Consider the following 24,694-nt stretch of genomic DNA (forward strand, 5'->3'; position numbering starts at 1 on the left):
CCCAATGTTTACACAGTCCAATCTAGCCACTGTCAGAAATGATGATGATGATGATGATAACACAAACACCCAGTCCCCAGGCAGAGAAAATCCCCAACCCGGCCAGGAATCGAACCCGGGACCCCGTGATCCACTAGCAGCAATGCTAGCTGCTACACCAAGAGCGGTGGACACAACAGAGCAAGGAGGAAATCCTTGTTTAATCCACACTGTAAACATGAAAACTAGAAACAGTTTCAGACAGTGGAGCATCCTCGTGCAGAATAACGAGATGTGTTTCAAAAATGAATGAAAGTTATACCCTGGATATTATTCATATCTACGCACCAATTTGCTGATATGATGAAAATTTGCAGAAACTGACACATGGCAGTAAATCCCTGAACAAAATGATAATGAAACATTTTTAATGAGAGAGTTAAAATTATTTATTCAGACACTTTTGGTACAATGTGGGGCAAACTGACGAATAACTTACCAAGAGTAACAACACATCTGCCCTTTAATGCATTCTTTACAGAGAAAAACAGAAAATGGATAGGATAGTGACAAAATTAAACTAAAAATTAAATTTGTTATATTTTTATTAAGCAACAAAAAGATTATACAGGATGAGACAGTCTTAATTCATTTTCCAAAAGTGATCACAGACTACTGAGATGCAGAGTAAAATAGAAACACCGCTACAAAATACCAAACTCATTGGTAGGAAATTAGAAATATCAATCCTGAGAATTTATTACAAATATAATTAGGAAGGATTATTAATCCGCCCCCCCATTTTGGCCAGCAGTGAATATGAACTTGCTGAGCTACTAATAGAAGTAAAGGACAGTCTCAGTCTCAGTCTCAGCAATTCCACACTCGCAATAATTGCTTTATTGTGGGTCAATCATCTGTAACACATGGAGCTGCAAAGATGAGATTAGAAGATGGATCATGCTAGGGTGGGTGGCTGCGAAGTAGCTCACCAAGAACAAGCATAACAGAGTGATAATATACAGCACAAAGAAACCAGCCTGTCGAAACACTCTTCTTTTCCATCTTCTTTCATCGTTGTGAGACACTGACCCTTGCAGCCAGAGACAAGCAGCATGTCAATACATTTGAGCTCTCATGCTGACACAGGATGGTGCACATAAAATGGACCGAAAGAGGAACAAATGTGTCCATTATCAAGCAACTTGGCACCTCCAGTGTCTACCAAAAGATTCTCTTGCCATATTGTGATAAGAGATAGAGAAAATACTTGTGTAAAGAAAGTTCAAGCATATGAGATCAAGGGGGAGAGCAATTAACAAGTGGATAAATCAAATCAAGATCTCTGGTCTATCCCTCCTGCAGGCTGGTAATCATCCGAGACGGAGATACATCCACAGGGTCACAGCTGCCCACTAAGCCTCCCCTGACCTAGGGTTCTGGATGACTTGACTGAATCCTCCCCATTTCCTAAGCCTTACCAGTCCTTTTCCTTCATCCCTCTTCCTTCATTCCTTTTCCTTCCCCTTCAACCCGTCTGCCAGAGGTCGATGCGTGTTTTCCTCTGCTGCCACTTAGCGAGTAGGTTTTTTTGTCAATCCAATTGTATTACAAAATATTTATACAGGAAAAAGGGGGCAATAAATCAAAATAGAAACTTATGTTTGGTAGGCACCGACTATTATCGCTCGGAATTTTAAATGCCACAGTAACTAAAAACAGGGTGAAAATTTTATACACACTTGAAAATTTTTTTATTCATTTGTGTGAGTAAAAAACATACATGTCCAAAATAACAGACACCGTTTGATCCTGCAGCCACTACGAATCTACGCACAAGGGAATTAAAGGCATTAGCTGTCAATGGGCATTGATTTATATCAATGGGGCAAGCAGAAAATTTATGCCAGACCAGAATTCCACCCGAGGTCTCCCACTTAACTCTAGAGACGTGGTGACCACTATGCCATTTGGACACGTCACTGCAACTGCAAAACTATCCTAGCAAGCACACCCAAATTCTGAACTTGTAGCACACACTACTGACATAGTGTTCCTGCTCATCAGACTCATTCTTCTCGCCTACTACGCAGGAGACCTGGGCTCAAATCCTAGTCCAGCACAAATTTTCAATTTGACTGGTAACTAACATCTTTAATTCCTTTCTGTCTCATTGCAAATTATTAAACCACAAGGAAAAGAAATCTGAACGGAACTGCATGTTCATTTACGTAATGTCTCAAAAAGAACAATCCTCAAAATTAAAACAGTACAGTAAGCTTTCTTCACAAAAGAAGACAATTAAAAAAACTACAGCTATCACTCTCCTCTCCATAAATTATTCATTACAATTACTAGCAACCGCACTGCAAAATAGATTTCAGTCTGTCAAAGAACTAAGCTGGCCATATATGTGGACAGTCACAACAGTCCATTTCCAAGTAGTGAGTGATGGCGTACAATTGACTTCCAAAACTTTTTCGATTCGGTACGATACCAACATTTATAATTAAAAGTATGTATCGTTATAGAGTATCCGACAAAATTAGTGACTGGGTGGGCAGGACACAGTATGTTACGTCTGGTGGAAATCAAGGTGTGCCCCATGTATGTTTACTGTGATTCATGTTAATGCTGTATATTAATGATGTGGCAGACAATATTAATAGTGACCTCCGACTTATTTTCTTCAGATGACGGGATTTCAATGTGCTACAAAGACTGGCAACTTGCAATGTATTTACAGAAATGTAAATTAATGCACTTCTCAAAATGCAGAAAAACGGTATATTATGGTGGCAATATCAATGAGTCACAGTTGGAATTACTCAACTCGTACAAATATGTGGATGTAACTATTTTCAGCAACATGAAACTGAATGATCACTTAGGCTCAGCCTTAGGTCAAGTAAGCAGCAGAGGTATTTGAGCAGTCATTCTTTCAGTGCTCCATACACGAATGGAACAGGCAGAAACCCTACACGAGGCATTGTGTCGATTGTCCTCTGCTGTGTACTTCACAGTTGTCTGCAGAGTATGTAAGTGGACACAGCACGTACATGGAAGTCGGGCGAGGTGGTCCCGTATCACAAAACTATTCTCAGCAGTCAGAGAGTGTCTTCAGGTCCCTAAATCTGGGAAGAGCAAGATGCACGTGCATTACTGAACACACCAGCATCATTTTTCAGTTTAAAAGTGACACTACTCCCATGTTAGCCTTCAGGGCATGTTAACTCCGAGAACCGATGGAAGACTTGAATAGAGCAAGTTTAAGAAGTCTTGAAAATTTGTTTGTAAAAATACAAAAATAATGCACATTCAACTAATCAAAAAGATAGTTGTACAAATTAAATTGTAGAACCAGCTGATGACTTGTGCACGTGGGGTTGTCAAAGTACTGACATCGAAAGAAATAAACTGAAGAGTAAAACTGGCTGGAATGTCTTTTGTAAACAGGATTCGCCACTAAGCTCGTGATGTAGCCTACTTCCCAGTGATTGGGTGGAGAGATACGTTTTGGGAGCTGCCAAGAGACCAAATCAACTCTCTCTCCTCTGCTGATAAGCGGGACATGGTTTGCCAGACTCTGGGTGATAAGGAAAGACATAAAAGACTATATAACAAAAGGTGAGTGCATGACATTAAAAAATGTAAGTGAGAAACACAGGTGTTTTGTGTGTGTGTGTGTGATTTTTTAAACTGGTGTATTTCATACATCTTGAAGATATAACACAGTGATACTCTGAAGCCAATTTCTTCATTGCACGAAAATTCACTAGCTCGACTCGTATTCAGGCTCAATATCCTGCTGACATGGAAGATTAAGAGATACTGAAAAAACTTTTAATATATGTTGTATGTATGGGATTTTATGTTAAACATTACATTACCCAGTTTTGAAGAGAAGTGAACAGAATGCCATTTTTACACAATAAAATGGATGCTAACATTATTATTATCATCATAACAATAATAATAATAATAATAATAATAATAATAATAATAATAATAATAATAACACACATAAAATTTTGTGTGTGGTTATATTTGCACACACAAAATAAAAGTTAACTCTAATAGGTTCACACAATTTTATACATATGATTACACCAATGAGAGACTTTTTTTACTGGTTCAGAAATATCATATTACTGAAAGAAATAGATACTCTTAGAATGTGGTGTGCATTTAGAAGAAAGATGGGTTGACTCTGTGCACAGGAAAGTCATGTCTAAGTTGCTATTTCAGATAAAACAGTGGGTCTCTAGCGCTTATTAGCTGGTAACACACAAAATATCATAATTGACCATTCTCAATGCATACTGTCATGGCTTATTTCTTTGATACCATGCATCTGAAAGAAAATGTGAAAAGATCTCACCTTCTGCGATTACTCAAATCACAGACAAATATAGTAATAGATAGTGAAACACATTGTACTCTTAATTTTAAATGTTTAATACTTTGGCATTTGATTCTCCAAGCATATGTATCACAAGTTGGATGTTCTGCTAAAGCAAAGGAGCAGTATGAAGAAGAAATGCAGAAAAAATTAACCATACAGAAAATCATGATAATGAGAGATTTAAATGCAGATGTGGGAAAGGAAAGTGAAGGACATGTGTAATTGCTGGGAGTAGAAAGGAATGGATTGGCAATCGGAAACACCAGGTTTAAGAAAGTCATTACAAAATCAACTAAAACTTAATGAGTAAATCTGTGATACAACTACATAATTTCTGACCAGAACTGTCACAGTTGTTGAGGCAACACCATCGGAACCCTAGATAGTATCATCGCCTTTTAATAGTGACGGTTAGAGAGATTAAGGGGCAGAAAGACAGAAAAGTATGGCGAGAGTGTGGAAGTTGAAGTAAGAGAAATTCAAAGAATAATTTGAAAAATAATGAATAATGTACCAAACAATAAGATGCAGTCAGTAAAGAGAAATGGGGAGAGTTCGAAACAATGGTGGTGCAAGCAGCAGAAAAGGTGCAGAGGACCCAGTGATAAGAGAAGGTGGAAAGAAATATCTTGGTAGAACAGGGTGTATACGTGGACAATGAAAAAAAATTCCCGGATTATTCCCGGATTTCCCGGTTAAAAATACACTTTCTCCCGGGTGAAAACACACTTTTTCCGTGTTATGTGACAGTATACTCTTCCTCAGCACTGTAAAACTCAATTGTTTGAATGTTTACAGTTTTATATACCGATGTAGAATTTCCCGTCACTGTAGAAAACGAAACTTTGGAGGGGGGGGGGGGGGGGACACGTTTTGAAAGACCTTTGATGTGCAGCAACATGTACGCTGTGTATTACGGAGGTATAATTTTGAATTCCACCAAACAGCGCATGTCACTTTCCAAAGCATTCAAAATCGAGATTGCGATGCGCTATTGTAAGGCACTCATAGCTCATGTCACGTGATCTCGCCAGCTGAGGACACCACAGGACACAGCCAATAGCAAAATCACTCTTCAAGTAACGCGAACACACAAATAAGAAAAGTTAATGGTTTATAATATACATAGCATTCACATGTAATATTGGTCTCAAAGATTAATAAGCTGGAAGAGAAGCTAAGTTTCCACATATAACGATCTTTTTTGCGCTTGTTACACTTTAAGATACATCACACAAATTTGCCAGTAAAATTTTTAATAACGACGTAAATGACTGATCTTCTGGGATCGAAATTCTTCTAAATGGTTGTCCTCAAAGATTCGATTTTTAAATAAGATTCAAGTGCTTTGTGATTTAAGAAATTCATTGTACATTCTCCACATATAGTTCATCTTGCGTAAAAGGAAATTTGGTTTGAATGTAACGCTTTTCAAACCTCCTTTCGCAATATTTTCCTGCGACCTGTTAGAAATAGGTTCGTTTCAGCAGTTTGAAGAGAGTGCCAGATAATAGGCGTCACCGCACTTGCGCAGCTATGACGACGCAAGAAGCCCCTATGATCATACATGTAAAACATTAAAAGATCTTACATTGTGTCATAAAAGAAACAAGACAACAGAGGATACTTCAAGAGCATTGGAATTTCGTGAACCATACTAAAATGCATAATTCGGCTTAAAAAGCACATTCATATGTCCAGATTCGCATGTAAATTTTCTTGGAGTATCAGTACTGTATTATCTCGTTTGGTTCTTTATTATGACATAATACCATATGTGCACTTGAAATGCAGTGAATAGTTGAAACTAGCCAATAGTGTGAAATTAAACATTTAGTTTCAAATAAAGCAGAAAAGATTAATGAAACCCAAATCTCTTTAGCAAACCGACAAAAAAAAACTTCATTGTTCTGCAATGTGATTAATGCTCGACTGTCAGGAAAGTGGAAATAAAATCTAAAACTAATAATATATTTTAGCCTTCCGTAATTATGCGAAAGTATTTTAATTCATTTGATAGCTCCCGGCCGCAAAAATCCGTTTGTTGTCATTTAACGTGAGAGCAATAAACGAAGAGGAAACAGCAAAAATCACTGAACGTAAACACAGATCGCGTGGAGACGACCCACCTCCACACCACAACTCGGACTGCTCTGGGCATCACAGCGCCAGCTTTACTTTATTTCCGAATCGGGGCAATATTAAGTAGTGGCGCCCAGCCACACTTCTGTAACTAGAAGCGGGAGAAGGTACTACTCATACACAAGTCAACTGTACATGCGCAAGAGCCCGCCCGCAGCTGCTCAAACGAATCTAATTTAAACAGTTGTCACGTCACGCTCATTGGAGGCAATTTGTTGTTACAAAGCATTGCATAGTCTTCCTAACACCTTTGACACAGTTTGCTGTTGGCAGACGCTTGTGTGGGCACTGTGTTTTGTTGTTGTATACCGCGCATTTCCTTTGCAACTTAAGTTTTATTTTCTTTTTTTTTTCCTCTCGTTCATGTTTTGTTGCTGCAGTATTATTCTGCAATAGCGGGATACAGTAATGTCCTTTGTTAGAGTATTGGTTCTTACCAGTCAAAAGCACAAAAATTTAACTGAAATCTAAAACAATGAAAAATTCCCGGGCTTTTCCCGGTTTTCTCCCAGATGAAAAAATTCCCGCATTATTCCCGGATCGTATACACCCTGTAGAATGATACAGCAAAGGAGGAAAACCAAGGAATTCTGGACATGGTTTCAAGAGAGAAAACACAAATCAATAAAGGAATAAATTGAGAAGAAGATGGTGGCTGAGAGTTAGTAAGGGAGAAGAGGAAATGGATGGAAGAGTGGGTAACAATAGGGGAAGACGTGTGTGAGGACAATAAAAAGGTCCTCTACGGATCGGTTAAGGCAAAGAGAGACACGACAGAAAGTGTCTGAGCAAAAAAAGAAAAAAGAAAGGGAAGAAAGAAAGCAATTTGAGGAGATGTGGAAGAACTATTTTTAAGAATTGCTAAACCCCAATGGAAATACGGACGAGGAAAATTAGGTGTCTGGGGATGTAGGCAATGCCAAGACAGACATAACGTGGACAGAAATGGATGAAGTAATAAAGAATATGAAAGAAGGAAAAGCGCCTCAACTGGATGAAGTAAGTACATAGACAGTGGTTCCATAATGTCACGAGAACCTTATGAAAAGAAAGAACACCGAAAGACTGGAAAAAGATAACCACAGTAATAATTTTTTAGAAGGGTTGCAGGAAACTTTGCAAAAATTGTAGAAGAATTACTTTGATGTGTCAAATGTATCATACTGCCAGCGTATTTGAGAAGATCCTAGAAAAGAGTGTGCAGTAGGCGGTGGGTGGTGGTGGTGGTGGTGGTAGTAGTAGTAGTAGTAGTAGTAGTGAGAGGAACACTACAGGTCTAGACCACGAAGGTTGACAATGGATCTATTTTTTTTTTTTTTTTTTTTTTTTTTTTTTTTTTGTGCAGGGCTGCTCCAAGGAACACTATGAACAGGATAAGAATTTTCTAATGTTGTTCCTGTATACTGAACTCTATAGCCGGCTATGAGAGGAATAAAGGAATGTATCGCAGAGGTGAGAGTTGTGTAAAAGTTGGAGGAGAGGAGGCAGACTGGTTAGAACAGAACTATCCCCTCTACTTTTCATCACAATTATAGATGAAAATGTGAAATAAATTATGTTTGTTGGTGATTAAATGGTGTGGGGAAATGGAGGAGGAGAGGAATAAGAAAAGCTAAAGGTACGGGAGGAAGTAGTGGGACGGCATAGATCGAAATTTAATACAAAGACACGTGAAGCGATGGTGACCGCTAGGAATACGACGAGAGTATATAAGGAATAAGAAGAGAGTAAGTATTACAGGTCAAATACTAAAGAAAGTGAGAACTATCTTGAGAGCTTAAGAAAAGACAGTTGAAGATATGATAAAGAGGTCAGTGGAAGGGGAAGGCAAGCACACTTTTTTGTACAGAGTGTAAGAAGCATATTTCAGGACAAGGAGAATCACTAAAAAGTGTTATAATAAGCATATTATGATCCAATGCTCACTCACACTACTGTGAGTAATGAAAAAACGGCAGGTAAGCAATTTACAGACCTGCAAAAGGGAATTTCAAAGGAACAGGGTATGACCGACTAGAATTAATAAAGTTAAGAATGAGGCAGAGAGAGAAATAATGAAAGAGAAGCCCATGCAGGAGTCAATAAAAAGGGTAAGATTATGATGGAATGGACATGTTAAACCAATGGAAGTCAGCGGCACACCATGACAGGCTCACGAAATGACAGTACCAGTGGATATACCTGAAGAAAGAGAGATGCATGAATCTATAGAGAGGAGAAGACTGATGAGGGAAATGTGGTGGAAGGACAGGAAAAGATGGAGAGGCTTATGTTGCAAGCAGACCCAGCCAGGGGCTACATAGGATGGTGGTGGTAGTGGTAGTGGTAGTGGTAGTGGTAGTGGTAGTAGTAGTAGTAGTAGTAGTAGTAGTTTGGTATTTGGAATGCTGACAAAATGCTGCTTCTCTTACAAATTAAAGACACTTTGTAAAGCAATTAAAACTGCATAAAAAATCTCAAACTGTACTGCACAACAGCTGAAATACAGAAAGTCTATGGAAAATGGCCTACCATTCTCAAGATTTTTAAGAGATCCACACTTTGCTGCAAAACAAAATACATTTATCATCAGAACAGCATGTAATAATTTTGAACACAGCAAAATACTTATTATCTGCAAACCATATATTCTTATTTCAGTATATATAACGTGTACTGTAATGCACACAGAACAGTAATCTTACCACTTAGATTCCTATCAGTTATGCGGAAGTTCAGAGGACAAAATGATTTCGATGACACTATTCGGGCTCCATCTTTCAGATCTGCAAACCGTTCTTTTAACATGTGATCTACTGTTGGTCCAAATGCAAAGTTGTTGACAAACACAATGGTTGCACTGATAATCTTTTCACGATGTTCGTCATTCAGGAAATCTCCTTTTATAAGGCGATACTCTCCATATTTCTTCCCATACCAACGCATCCATTTACGGAAGTGTACGTTCATAGCCTAGTGAACATTAAAAAAAAAGTTGTGATTAGAACACATATAAACGTACCGTTGATATTCATAGTAGTTTGGTCGTTTACCAATACATTTTAGTAACTAGAAAATCAACAAAGGGTAACGAGATGTTACATTCGGAACTCATTTCATTTTGTACAGTCAGTATGTATAAATTTGTTATTTGGTCAAAACTATATCACTAATTGAATAACTCAACTTCTGTAACAAATTAAAATTGAATTTACCTCGGCATACATCGATGGAATTTCAGCTCTTTCAACGCCAAAACATATTTTGCAAGGTGTTGCTGCTGCCATCTGCAAAACCACTTGACCAACTCCTGATCCCAGGTCAACAAATACATCATCCTTTGTGATTTCTATTTGGTCAATCATTTGGCATACAAGATCATACGATGTTTCACCATAAACCTGCAAACACATTTATGCTGATGAACAATTTTTTTAAGTCCACACAACAAAGGGTAAAAATATACATTACATTCGAAATATGAATGCAACTGACTGTAGGTCCAAGATAAATCTTTGAAGTATTGCAATAAAGGTGCTTTATATCTACAGCTCTTCATATTATGAAAACATCATTCTGTGCACTTATTTTCTGCTATTTCAGCTGCAAAATTCCCCATTTACACTGAACACAATGCAACAACAATGTTGTATTCAATTTGTTCAAGGTTGGAACTGATATCATCAACCGGAAAAACAAAATGGAAGCTCTGTCTGCTTTCAGAAACTTGAACCACTACAGCTCTCCATGCAAGTCCCCTCATCTTTGTGAAGTGATGTAAATGCTTTAACCTGCTTACTCTACTTACGTCTCTGTCTCCCTCTACAATTTCTATTACCACACTGACCATTACTTGATGCTTCCAGATGTATTCTATCAACTGATCATTGCTTTTAGTTATGTTGTGCCCCAAATTTCTCTTCTCCCCAGTTAGATGTAGTACCTTTTCATTATTTATCTGATCTAACAGTCTAATCACCAGCATTTCAAAATCTTCTATTCACTTCTTGCCTGTAGTGTATCACCTAACTGTCACTACACTCAAGACAAATACTACCAAAATTTGTATTCCAATCTAAATGTACGTGGAGAACTGTTTGTACATGAACCATTAATGATTCCATTCTGAATAATGAATCAAGTGTTATTGGTTGCTGTTTTTGATTTCAGTAAGAAATAACCAATTCTAATTTCTCCATTTGACCAATTTTAATTAGATGCTTTCCGTATCCCTTCAAAAAGTACAGCAGAAAGCACAGCAATTTCTGTGCCATGTTGAAAATATGAGTCATAATGCAAGAGTTCTCTCTCAAATGTGAATACTAGAAGAGGTGTATGAGGTCTGATATGCAATTCTACAACATAATTCCCAAAGTTCCAGAATTCACAGGTGAAAGGCACTAGATGGTTAAACAATAGTGCGTATAAGTTTTCTAACTTCTTCTTGTGCCCTCCAATGCAAGTCAATAAACTGTGTTTTCATAAGCTGCAAAATTTACTCAGTTATAAACAACACTTTAAAAGCAAATTTTTACTTCCGGTGGTCATTATTTCGCAACACTTCTATGAAATTGAGATACTGATAACGAAGTGCTCAAATATCAATTTTTAAAATTTCACAGTACTCATGTTCTATGATCTCATACGGTATTTAATTTCACCTCATGTTCTGTGTGGTTGTATGGGGCATTGCACAAACCCATTTATGATAGAATAAATAAAATAAAAATAAATACCAGCAAAGTATGGTTATCTTTACTTTTCATTAGAAGGTAAACATCTACCAACCTGGTGACAGGAGGCAAGTGAGGACACCAGCAGTAAAATACAGTAGAATGCCAAAATAAAATTATCTTTTGAATGTAAATGTATAAGAAACACACAGATCTTTGTCTTTATGACAGTCAAATGGAAAGTGGTAAGAACAGTATGTTCTCACTTGATTATGGGCAGTGTTTGTCATTAACGTGGTGTTATGTCTGGTCTCTGGTAATTATGTAAACATACAATTCTGTTTATCTGGACTTATGTCTACAAGCTCACTGTAGACAACAGTTCATATAACACCAGTTTCAGTCAATTTTATACAACAATGAAGAAGAAAAATGACATGTTGCACACTTTGCAAAATCAAATGCAACACGGAATTTGTCGTAAGTTGCATGCTACATAATATACCAGATTCAGCTAGCGGCTGTTCAAGATAAGTATGAGTGCAGGAAACAAACACAACATGTCTGTGTACCTCTGGTGAGAAAGGTTCATACTGGTTTAGCTTCTCTGGATCAGTGACAGCTTGGTTATACACTTGCTGTAATATGTGCCTCAGGAGACCTCGGGACGGATGCTTGTTTAATCGCTGTGCTGGCAGTGATGTACCTTTTTCCTGAAAAAGGCCAGATTAGTATATATTTCAGTATAGATCAATTTAAAGAATTATGCAGTTTGGTAAACTGGTAAAACAGAAGATTACAGGCTGGGATTAAAAATTTCAATGGCTAACAAAAGGACACTGTAAACGCTATTTGCTCGAACTGTCCACAGATACAAACAGGTAGGTTTCTCGCTACTGCACAATAATAATTACTTATACAAGTGTAAGAAATGAAAAATACATTGTTTCTATATAAGAGGGTGTGAAGCAGCAAGAATTATCTAACACACATATCACACTACAGTAATTCTGAGGCCCTAAGAATATGAAAGCACAAGAAAGTATTTATTTTTTACACGTTTCATACTAGTATACTACAAAGCCATATATACAGGGCACAAATGAGAGTTTCAGTAGCTGAAAGCTAATTAAAGAAAAATTACAGTTTTATTTAAGATTTCAACTGCCATGAATGCATATCTGATAAGGATTCGCCTACAATTGTGACCTCACATAAAGCAGATACTCCCTTAAACTGATGATAATTTCAGCAACATTGGGTAGAATTAAATATACTGTGCCAATATGAATCGACCACTGCAGGGAACTCAGCAAAGGAGGATAACAAATAAACTGGGGGATATACTAGACAAGATAAATTCCTGCCACAATTCCACGACGAGCTGGCTGGCTGCTTCCAACTAAAACTCACTTTGAAAGCTGTTCAAGTATTTCAGTAATTAGTACACAGCAGCGGAAGTCCCATATAGCAAGGTCAACGTCAAGTTCCCGAGACAAAGTTCGACACATCGATCAGTTAGCGATTTGTGGCTGACAAGTGTTTCCGGTTACAGTGCCGCTGCAGATTTTCGGTACAACACAAAATGAGTTGGGAACCAGTCGTTTCGTACAATGAAATGTTGTGTTTATGTTCCGAGAAGCATAGCTTTTGCGCGCGACCGGCCGCCAGACGACACCGGAAGTGGTGACGCACGAGTTACGTCATCAGCTGCGCGACACGGCATTGATCTGGGCTAGCCGCCAGGCCGATGGTTGCTGGGCAACGCACGCCACCCTTGGCGCCAAACGAGCTCAGGAATAAAGGAGCGCTACTGTTCCGATCCAGGAAAGCAAACGCTTACCTGTAATCGACTCCCCTAGCAAGTCAGAACAGGAGCATCTTTCCGAACGGCAAACCAACTATGGTCTCAATTTTATTGCACGGGAATCGCTTCGACATAAAATTAAGTGGAATATTCATAGCACGCCTGAGATTAGGTGGAGTTAATGTAAAAAGGGTGAAGGCAATTTTTGCAAACATGACAATACAAAAACATATTTAGAACACAAAGATTTTCATACGGCGTCATTGACGTTCGGGGCGCTGTTCGTTCACTCACTCACTGACTCACTCAATGTGTTCCATGGTTCGGATTAAGAAAAATAATCTTCAGGGTGGTGGATTGCTAGATACCTTTTGTAGTGCACTCCCCTTGTTCCATCACTAAAGCTGGTTTTACTTCAGAGAACGCCACCAGAAATCTCGTTTGAATCATTAGCAACACGGCGTTTGCAGCATATATCGCGAAAATCATATTTCCAACTGAACAACTCGAAAAGGGGATTTTGAAGGTTAAAGCGAATTGGAACATATCACAAACACGCAATGAGGACTAGATGAAATTAGGACAACATAACGAGAGCATCCGGAATGATGTAAGAAAACTGGTGCTAAACACTTACCAAAAAAGACAAATGCATTTTGGTGTTAAAAAAAACGCGCGCATACAGCAATGTGACTTTAATACTACGTAGGTAGTGTCGAATAAGAAAAAATTTGAAATGAAGATAAATGAGAAACGAGGTGTCTGGTGAACTGGACTCTTATTAGCGAGGCCAGCGGCTCAAACCCCGGCCAACCGTACAAATTCACGTTTTCCGTGATTCCCCTTATGGCAAATGCTAGGATGGTTCCTTTGAAAGGGCACGGCCAATGTTATTCCTCGGCTGTCTCAATCCGAACTTGTTTTCCGTGTCTAATGAAAGCGTCTTCTTTTACAAAATAAAAGATTGCGCGAACATGCTAGTTGCTTCGCTTCTGCGTAACGTATGGAACGTCCTCAACACTTGAGCATTTGAAGTCTTAAATCACGGACGCAAGAATTACTTTACTTATTGAGGCTGAAAATAAAATTTAATAACAGAATTTTATTTTTGGTGGTCACTGAAGTAAAATACTACTAGGATTCAGTAATTCGCTATCTTGTCCGCGTTACTGGATTTATAGCAAAGGGGAGATGTGTATGGAACGGGCAAACGTGTTCACAAGCAATGATGCTATAATACGTCAGAAAGAATGGAACAGAAATCAGTTTGCGCAGGCTGAGATCGGAAAGAAGCTAAAAGTTACGTTTCTTTAGAAGAAACGCAGCAAAACGTGTGTGAAGGGCAGAGGTAAGTGCCGCATTGCAGGAAGCGCCGCCTGCTGACTGAGTCAGACTGCCAGTCTCTCCGAGCTGCATTACTGCGCGACAGACGTCACGGCTGGGCAGACGTGCCACGGCCGCGCCGCCCTCAGAGCGCTTCACATCCGCTCCACTGCGCAACAGTCAATGAGTTGGGATCTTCACTCTTGTGTAGCAGTTGCTTTTGTTCGCAGGTATCTACGTGTAGCCTCGGAAGCCGTATCGAGTGGAAGCAAAATGAAAAATATTGCCAGACACTCAAAATCGAGGCCATATTCACGTACGTGATGTTTAGGAACAGCGCAGCAACCCCGCATTGCTGACCTGGACAAGATCCTAACGAATTTGGCTCGTATTCGCCTTTCTAAAGCTCGTTTTGAGATGAAAAATGTCCGTAGGTGTCGCCTGCTTTGAAAAAGAGAATTAAACTTCAGGGAGAAGAAATATAATCTTGGAGGCATCCTGATGAGACTGTAATTCTGTCAGAGACGGCAAAGGACTCGAAAGAGCAGTTCGACGGCGTGGATAGTGTCTCGAAAAGAGGGAAAAGTAAAACAAGGGTAGGGAAATGTAGCCGTGCTTAATCGGGCAATGCTAAGGGAATTAGATTAGCAAACGGGACACTAAAAGCAGTTGACAAGTTTTGCAATTCGGACAGCAAAATATCAGACTACGGCCGATACAGAGAGACTGGCAATAGTGACGAAAATGTTTCTGAAATCTAGACATAAATGAAAGTGCTAGACGTTTTACTGAAAGTATTTGTCTGGGGTGTTGACTTTTACGGTAGTGAAACGCGGATAAGCAGTTAGCACAAAGAGAATAAAAGCTTTTTAAGCGCAGCGCTAAAGGAAAATGCTGACGATTCGATGTGTCTAAGAACTACTGAACTGATTTGAAGAGAAACAAATATTTATAGCCAAACTTTACTAGAAGAAGGGATCGGTCGAGAGGAAACTTGGAGCCATTCGTACACACCGCTACAGACAGCACCAAAGTCGTTTCACAGCGACACGTCTCGTGCGACCAGAGCCGCAGTGCAACACGACGTGCTGACTGCACGTGCGGACTCAGGCGTTACATAAAGAAGCTGCGTTTCTTCCTTCGCCGAAGCGTGCGCTGATGAGAACTGTCTCCTGGACATGTGGGAAACCTGCCTGCGACACTGTCCCACGGCACAGTCCATCCGCAGGTGTTAGCTAGGCTGCTCACAGCCACTAGTTTCATTTCCCGTCTGCGCTTTTATCAATTTAGTATCATTCACAGTCAGAGACTAGTGTGGTCTGAAAAAGGAACTAGCGAAAACGATTACCAGCGCGAGCACCCTCACATTCTCACTTCGCTACGCATACGAACTTGTGTCCGAGAACAGAGAAAAACGACCTACAAGCTGAGGAGCTCCCTAGCCTCGCTGCTGCCGCTACCCGACTAACGGAGCAGTCTCGGCAGTTCACGTTCGGCCGTTTCGCTGGTCTTTTCGTTGTTACCTGCTGCTCTGTGGTCTGTTTTGGCCACGGGCGGCTCGGCTCGCGCAGACCGAGGCCGGCGTAAGCAATCGATAGCGAGCGGGGCAGGCGCCTAGCAGCAGCAGACTCCACGTAACTGGGTTAGGCGCGCGGGGTCGTCGCCCCCGGCTCCGACAAACCGACGCTATTGCACCTTCTCTCCGCGTCGTGGTTATCTCTCCAGTGTCGTTAACTATCAGTTCTCGCTGCGTGGCATTCCAAAGGAAACGACGTTCGTACAGAAATTGGATGCACTGGCAAGTACTTAAACACGTCGCACAATTGCCTGCCGAACGAACTGTAACCAAAACACCGAATGCAAATATCAAAACGTAAGACAATATTTGTCCGGTTATTTAAATCGACATCGCTTCTTCCGTAACTGAAAATTTAAACAGGGTGACTAAGCTCCACTAATCGAAAACTGCCAGATAAAAGCAGGGTATCGCACAAGATGTGACGCATTCCGTGTTAACAGTGAGACTGATAAGACGTCAGGAACGAAGAGATTTGTGCGCACGGGGGACAAGCGCACGAAAACGATGCTCGCACTTCAAACACGGTTTTCCTAGCTCCGACAACAATGTCTTCTCGTTCGATAAAAGCGTGAGTGTTTCGAACAGCGGCGCTTTCCCTTTGCTTTCCTCTAGCAGTGGGCGTCCAACGAGTGCAGTGGAACACGCCGAGGCGACGCGACACCCCAATCAATAAGCGGTCGCCGCTGCTTCAGCCGCTTCGCGCAGCTTAAAGCGGACCTATCCAAACACGATGCGAGCACGTGCCACACATACCTTCCCGCCTTATTTGCATGCCAACTGTTGGCCGGTTCCACAATAGTGATTCACAAACTCCAAACTCGTTTAGATCAGTTTCGTCCGGTGATGCAGTCTTTAAAATATAGCGAAAGCACTGTTATAAACTTTGTTCGGCGTTGCTCCCTACTCGTGGTACGAGAAGGAATACTAATGACGCCAGAGTCATTACCAAAAACGGTTACCTTGTCGTGTTTAGTTTCTGTCTATGTCGCATCGCTACCCGCCTGTCACAGAAGCACGCGATAATTTGACGCAAACGACTCTTCGCAGTCGAGGCGACACGAGCCCAACTGCCCAGATTTGAAGGCCCCCAGTCGGTCAAGGTCATCGCACAAACGGTGATTTTCCTCGCTTAGTTGGAGCGACTGCCACGGTAGTTTAACACTGTCACTGCATGTGATGCCGAGTTGGCTGCTGGAGTGCCCGAGTCAATGGACTCGTATTCGGGAGAGTCGTGCTTCTTATTTTGGTTATCGTGATTTCCCCGAATTGCTCAACGCGAATTCAGGGATGGTTTCTTCGAAAGAACACTGATGATTTCCTTCCAATATCAGCTTTCGTCTGAATGTACTTTCTGAGTTCGGTATTTTACATCTACAGAAAGGAGACCTCATTCATTCATTACGTTGTCCCCATCGATATTTACAGTCACCTAGGTTGAAGATGCTCTACAGTTGTCTTGCAGTCGCGGTCTCTTCAGAACTCTCGTAAAGAACCTTAAGGATACAGGGTACTTATAAATGGTGGAAACATCGAAATTTTTTTATGACTATTAAATTCTATAGTCTTTTCTGATTACATTGATAGGGTTTCAAATGAAAAATGACCTATATATACCAAATTTTAAAGTCACGGTCATGTATGCCTCCACAACCCCTTTATTTCTGTTACAGAAATCGCACTGTCCCTTTTGGCTTGACTTGCGAGCCAATGATGAGGACACACAACACCCAGTCATCTCGAGGCACAGAAAATCGCTGACCCCGCCGGGAATCGAACCCGGGACCCCGTGCGCGGGATGCGAGAGCGCTACCACCGGAAGACCACGAGCTGCGGACTGTATATGTTGGTAACAGTGCAGCTTTCTAGTGTCCGTAAATGACTATCTTTCCTAGTATTCACTTTGTTTCGCCGAATCAGTTTGTTCACATGTTACTGAATGTTTTTAGCCCAAGTGCTACGTATATTTGTGGAAGTACATATCCTTTAGTATTAAACAAATACGAACTATGCCACGCATAAAGAAATTCAATAAAAGGAAATTCCGTGGTAACCAGTTCACAACCAAAGCAAGCCACACTGTTGAGAGTAACCTATGTATCAGTTCTTCAGGGAAGGAACTCCCACATGGCACACCTCTTGCTGCTTCAAATTTTTGTGTTAACAATGACGCTGTTTGTAGTGGATTTTTTGTTGTTGATGTGGGCATCTTATCTTCTTTGATAAAGCAAGTAGCGAAATGTAAACAATGTGATGGTGTAGGCTGTCTGGAAATAACTGAACAACAAAGTGGCAGGAAGGGTTTAGCGTCAAAATTAGTTGTTCTGCGTGGATCCTGCAATAAATCGACCTCGAAAATGACTTCGAACAGATGTGAATTTGAAGTTAGTGTATGCAATGTGTGCAATAGGAAAGGGAAGGGAAGAGAAGAGAAGAGAAGAGAGGCTGCTAAAACGTTTTGTGGTTTAATGGACCATCCTCCTCCTTCCAGTAGGATCAGCAAGTTCACAAAAATACTTTTAGGTGCCTTGACGGTTGTGTTTCAAGCATCTATGAAACGTGCAGAAGAAGAAACTGTAAATATTAGTGGAGCCAGGGACATTAAAGTGTGTTAACTGTAACACGACAGAGTTGTGTGGGGAGTGCGGGGAGAGGAGGAAGCAAGCATTGGCTGGCGAGGGAAGAGGAGCCGTAGGGGGTGGGGGGAGGGGAAGGGGAAGGCACGCCTACCAGTTGTAGTGCTGGCACTACAAATTGCGCCTCATGCTTACACGAAAGCAGACGAAAAGCTTGGAAGTAAAACTCGCTTTAAATGTTGTTCGTAAACGAAACTGAAAGCGCCATGGCCTGTGTGTGTGTGTGTGTGTGTGTGTGTGTGTGTGTGTGTGTGTGTGTGTGTACTATGCACTCACAAACCATTCATCCGATTGCAATGAAACTTTGGTGAGTGTTCTTCGAACGCCCGAAAAGAGCAATGTACAATGTTTCAATAATTACGTCACTGTAGCATGCGTAGCGCAAAAGATTAGGTAAAGGCTTGTCATGCAGCGGACCCACGTTTGATTCCCACTGCTCGCAATTTTTTTTCTTCATTTTTTTTCATTCCCCTTGCCAGGCGTTTGTGGTGATACGCCAGGATGATTCTTGGAAAACTGTCTGAATCTTCCAATGCTACACATGCTTTGTCCTGTGTATGTAGCAGCTCTCACTGAAGATTTGTAAATGGGGTAAAGCAATTTTTTCTGCTCCCTTTCCCTTTCGCAGCATTCAATCCCAGGCAATATAATTTTGCGAGCATCGCTACGTAATACTGGTTTCCTTCTAACCGTAGGCCTACCGGTAGGGGTTGTTGGCGACTCCCGAGATGCAACTGCCTCTTCACTCATTTTGATACTGTTTAGTACAACTGCACAATAAAAACACACTGAACAGTACAGCGCAAAACAATAACGAGGCAGACGACAATGGCTACCTTGTATAACACAGTCAGCTACGTAATGTTGGCAGCAGGCGAAACTGCGTGCCTACCGAAGCCTCTCGACGTTTACAGACTTCTACCGATTCAGGACTAGGGAGAGGTCTGCCATCTAAAAGTTTACACTCTGTACTGTTGCACTTGATGGGGCATGGCAACGTCAAGGACATCGTTCCTTGAACGGTGTTGAAAGTGCTACTTCTCTGGAGACTTGATGGTGAGTGCTCGACCAAGTACTGCCTCACCTGCCATGGTAACACTGAAGGATATATTGAACATCAGTGTCCTAAGAATTATGATGGTTAAAGTGGGGGTATGGAGTGTGATGGAGCTCTACAAATATTTCAGAGGTCGGTGCCCGTTTATAACGTTAGGTACACGAAGTACCTAGGCGATGGGGACTCTAAAGCTTTCAATAAAATTAATGATTTCAATGTTTATGGTGATACCTTGGTAAAAAAAACTGGAGTGCTGTGGACATGTGCAAAAGAGGATGGGCGCTAGACTGCGGAAGCTACGGAGAGAAATGAAAGGATAGTTGCTACCTGACGGAAAATTTGTCTGGCTAAGGCAGATTGACAGAAACTGAAATAGATCTTCTTCAGAGTTATTATCGACTGGCCATTAGACGAACTGCACCTCTGAATGATGTTACAGCAATGAGAAAAGCTGTATGTGCCACCTACTTTCGTAAGTTGTCCACAGATGACCGCAGTCTCTTCCTGAGCCTGTTATGAATGAAATAAAACCAATTTTTAGAGACCTAACTGACCCTGTTTTGCTTAGTAAATGTCTTAATGGGGGCACTCAGAATACAAATGAAAATTTCAACCATTGCATTTGGGAAAAGATTGCCCAAGAATGTTTTTGTAGGACTAAATACATTAAAAGGTGGTGTACTACATGCAATGATATGTTTCAATGATGGAGTGATAGCAAGGTTGGAAGTCGTGAGCAATTTACGAATAAAATGTGGCTCTAATACGGAAGATCAACTGCTTGCATGTGACAGACAACGGGGGTATGAAGCTGAAAGATTTGCTCTTCAAAGCTGAAAGATTGGCTCTTCAAGTTACCAAAGAAGCACGAAGTGCTAAAAGGAATGCCACGAGGAAGCTTGAAGATTAAGGAATACTGCAGGATGAAGACTACGCTTCAGAAATGTTCTGAGGCACAGTTTAATTGGACTCATATCTTGATTCCCATTTTCCCCCAGATGTATTTTCAGAATTCAGGTACAAATATTTCCTAAAGTTTATAAAGCATTGCTCTAATTTTTTTCTGTAACTTGCAATAGTCCATACTTACGTAATAGTACTAAGCTTTATTGCAGAATCAACTAAATTGTAGAAAAAAATTACATTTTAGTAGGAAAAAATTATAAAAATTAAAATGTAAGATGTGATATTTTTTATCCTTGTAATATTCATAATAGGTGGAATTAAAGTGGTCTAGTACCTCAGCCATTAAGTCATGCGTATCTGGCAAAAATTTGGTCTCCTTCAAATGTATAACATTGGATTAAATGGTACTTCAATTTGAGAAAACATTTTGGAAATAAATATTGCAGCAATTGCTTTGTAATTTTTTAATAACCCTCAGCAGGTTGAAAAATATTCAAAATACTCCTAATTTGTTTAGAAAGTGTGGTGCATTACCCGATATCAACAAGAAATCTGTGTCGCCTGGCCACCAAGAGCTGTTGCAGGAAGATTTGATTCACGGATCCAGTTATATGGCTCCTTCCGTGTATACCGATTTTACGACTATGACGAGTGGAGCCTGAAGATGGCATCAATGTAATGCCGAAACTGGTAGCGTATAGCAGTTCATAAAATAAAATAAATTTTTACAATACATACGGCTGTTGGTAAATTATTGCATCAAGAGGTGCCATGATCGTGCAGCTGAGACGATACGTCTCGAATTTCCACATGTAAATACGCTAGTTTCAACCACCAAAAAGGTTTTTACTAAAGCGGCTAAAACAATTCAATCATTTCGATAGGAGGTTCCCAACGTCCATTTCCACCAGAACCCATACTTACTCGCTGGGGAACGTGGCTAAAGGCCGTGGAATATTACGGCGGCCATTTGGAAGAGTTTAAGAGCATTGTTCTTAAATGCGGGAGGAGGCAGTGAGCATTACTTCAGCTAAAGATCTTCTAAAGGACCCAACAATTTCCAACGACATTGCATACATAAAATATCATTAGCTATGCGTTTTTGGTCCATATTACTACAGCTTTAGAGTGTTCAGGGAAATCAGTCTACACTCTCGTGATTCCGGTAGTCATAATGGTGCGTTACAGAAGTATTGTTTCTGCAGGGACTTGTGCTTCTGTAGTGAATAGATTCGTTAACCAACAGACATTGAATTTCATCAACAGTCCCTTCATTCTTGGGTTTAGCAAATGAATTTGGAGAAACTTTTCTGATACAAACATTGTGACGACCTGTCGTCGGTGACTGAAGAGCAGAAGATGAGGAAGCGGAGTGGAATGAATCGGCTGGCTTCACGTCACGTTCCGCGAACCAGCCGCTTCCGCGAGGGCGGCGTGACGTGGCCCGCCCTGGCGCACTTTCAACATTATTCCCGGCCCCGGCCTTGGCCGCCTACTGCCGCTGTATTTCCCGCAGGGGAAAGACTCTCTGCTCGTTTCTGGTCCCCCCAATGAGTAAGAGCAACGATGTGCACACTCGCTTTTGCTCCTCGACCACTGCAACACGACGTACTGCCCGGCGTACCTTCCACGACAATCGAAGACCTAACCACAAAACGCAGTATCGTGAAGCGACTTTTGGTACTTTTTCCCCTGTCCAAAGGCATATGGTGGTGGTGATTTTACACACGCCGGAAATGAACGAGTTGAGGAGAATAGTTCAAAGGATAATCCGACAGGCATAAACTTATCGCCAAAAATACATCTCAAATGTGTCAAAATAAAGCAATCGTCTTTGACACACGGCTATTCTTTTCCGATTCCTTCGGTGGGTGACATCGTATACTGACCCACCGTAACTTTAACTACTTCCTTAACGGCGAATGTGTCACGGCTGAAATTAATGTTTTCCCGCAGAACCCTCTGAAATCTCCACCTGTAGTTGTCACTATTGCTGCACTCTTTCGAGTCCCAAACAACAGTTTGCCAACAAAAAATAAACTTGTTCGGCAGACACTGACACCCTGTGCTGCTTTACGGAAACAATTCGCCCACACTGGCAAAACCCGAAATCGATGGACGCGACGTTATCCCAGTGCGCGCCGCGTTAACGCTGGCTGCCATCTGTGTGGCGTCTCCCCACAGACAAATAAATGGTGTTACTATTGTGAGCCGAGCACTTCTTCGGAGACTGTGGCACGGGCTAACCGGCTGGGCTTTATCGCGGTTTAATTCCGGACGGCGCGAGGGTGGCCGAGGAGCCTGCTCCGCAAACGCAAATACCGGCAGGACAAACGGGGACACTCTAGGATAGGTGGCTGACGGCAGCTCAGATCTAAATAAGCTACGGAGAAGACAGTTTTACACTAAGGTTACTGGGAAATGACGTGTACTTGTCCAGCATATTTGTCGACTGCTGTGGAATTCCGTCGTCGCATCGATTATACGGAAGTAAGGTATGTGAACACTGGGTGTGGGTCACACGCTTAAGCTTACTAGTAGTGACGGGGTCTCCCCTCTAATGACAAAGTTTCTGATCGTGCTGATACAATGCCAGCACGTAGTGTCGTTTCTGTAGGGGAGAAGATTACAATTAAATGTCGGATAATGACATTTCGGCGATAAAAGGCTTCGAGAGGTTCTAAGATGAGATACACTGTCAGAAGTTTTTCGATCTTACATGCACTGTTTCTGAAGTACGTGTACCAATACTGGTATTTTAATACTCAGGTATGGAGATCACAAATATTCTGTAAATACAAGGCAGTATAATTAATTCGAAAACAAGAGAAGACTTTACGATTTGTCCTCTTGTTAACTACATGTTTTTCTATCTGAATTGAAGTCAAAATGAAACGTCTAATTGCTCTGGCAGAAAAAGAAACGAGGCAATTTGCTTCTAAGTACACAAATTCACTCTGAATGAAAAATCAAACTTGTGACAACACAACTTCTTAATGTACATTTCCTAGTGAATACAAGAGCTGGCTATAAAATAACGATACTGTTTCTATACAACACTTTCTTTCGAAAACATAAATATTTAGTTATTGTCATCCTCACTGTAGTCCTTTCGTCAATCTCTGCAACACTCCTAGAGAATTTTATAATGATGGAAGTCTTCCTCTATGAGTTCCTCAGTCACCGTTCCGCTTTTCTTTCACTGCTTTAACTGACTGAAATATTTGTTTTAACGCAGATTTGACAGTGGATAATAGATCAAAGTCGTGGTGCTCTAACACTAGCATGCTGTACTTTGCTGGCAACATCGTAACATATAATGTGGTATGAAGCCGGAGCGACGTCTCCAGGAAGAACCCGTGACTCATTCTTCCACAATTCGGCTCTCTCCTTTTTTTTATTCTCACTGAATTGAGCAAGAACCTCACGGTAGTAATGTTGACAGTCTGACCTTTAGGAACCCAATGAAGAAGAAAGAACACAATTCCACGAATATCGAAGAAGAAACAATCATCGCTTTTAATCTTGATTTGGTCATTCGAGCTTTTTCGCTCCTTATGACGTTGGGCCCTTCTAATGCATGGATTTGCGCTTAGTTTCTCGATCAGCAGTGAAAAAACGAGATCGGTCACATGTTATCACTCTTTCTACGAAATTCGGGCCATTTTCAATGGTATTCAGCGTGTCAGTACGAACATCTTCACGAGCTTCTTTTTGTTTGATCTTGAGAATTTTAGGCACCAGTTTCACATATATTTTTCTCATGTTAAATTAATCTAACTTCGCCCGAACAGGCCACGAAGGCCCACCGTTACCGACCGGCCGCCGTGTCATCCTCACCACCGGGTGTCTCTGGATGCGGATATGTGGTCGGCACACCGTTCTCCCGGCCGTATGTCAGTTTCCGAGACCGAAGCCGCTATTTCTCGATCCAGCAGCTCCTCAGTTTGCCTCGCAAGGGCTGAGTGCAACCCGCTTGCCAACAGCGCTCGGCAGACCAGATGGTCACCCATCCAAGTGCTAGCCCAGCCCGACAGCGGTGATCCGACGAACCGGCGTTACCACTGCGCCAAGGGCGTTGGCATCATGTTAAATTGGTTATGTTTAATTTGCCTTACGCATTCTTTGTCATTTGCTGCAGTTATAATAATCGACCGAATACTCAACCGACGGCCAGATCGAATAAGATTACCTACTCATTCGATATCTTC

General features: G+C 41.1%; 1 protein-coding gene across 2 annotated transcripts in view; it reads right to left on the reverse strand.

The window, feature by feature from the left end:
* The window catches only part of LOC126260943 (histone-lysine N-methyltransferase, H3 lysine-79 specific), a 225,885-nt gene that overhangs the window by 108,370 nt on the left and 92,821 nt on the right, over nucleotides 1–24,694 (reverse strand). For both annotated transcript variants that reach the window (XR_007546669.1, XM_049958451.1), the window contains exons 5-7: nucleotides 11,751–11,891; nucleotides 9,721–9,906; nucleotides 9,211–9,478 (exon numbers count right to left, since the gene is read on the reverse strand). Coding sequence is in view for 1 of the 2 variants with exons in the window: in XM_049958451.1 (XP_049814408.1) it covers nucleotides 9,211–9,478; nucleotides 9,721–9,906; nucleotides 11,751–11,891 (595 nt within the window). In the remaining variant the exon portion in view is untranslated. The remainder of the gene's footprint in view (nucleotides 1–9,210; nucleotides 9,479–9,720; nucleotides 9,907–11,750; nucleotides 11,892–24,694) is intronic.

This window comes from Schistocerca nitens, chromosome 5, assembly GCF_023898315.1.
Source record: "Schistocerca nitens isolate TAMUIC-IGC-003100 chromosome 5, iqSchNite1.1, whole genome shotgun sequence".
Taxonomy (NCBI): domain Eukaryota; kingdom Metazoa; phylum Arthropoda; class Insecta; order Orthoptera; family Acrididae; genus Schistocerca; species Schistocerca nitens.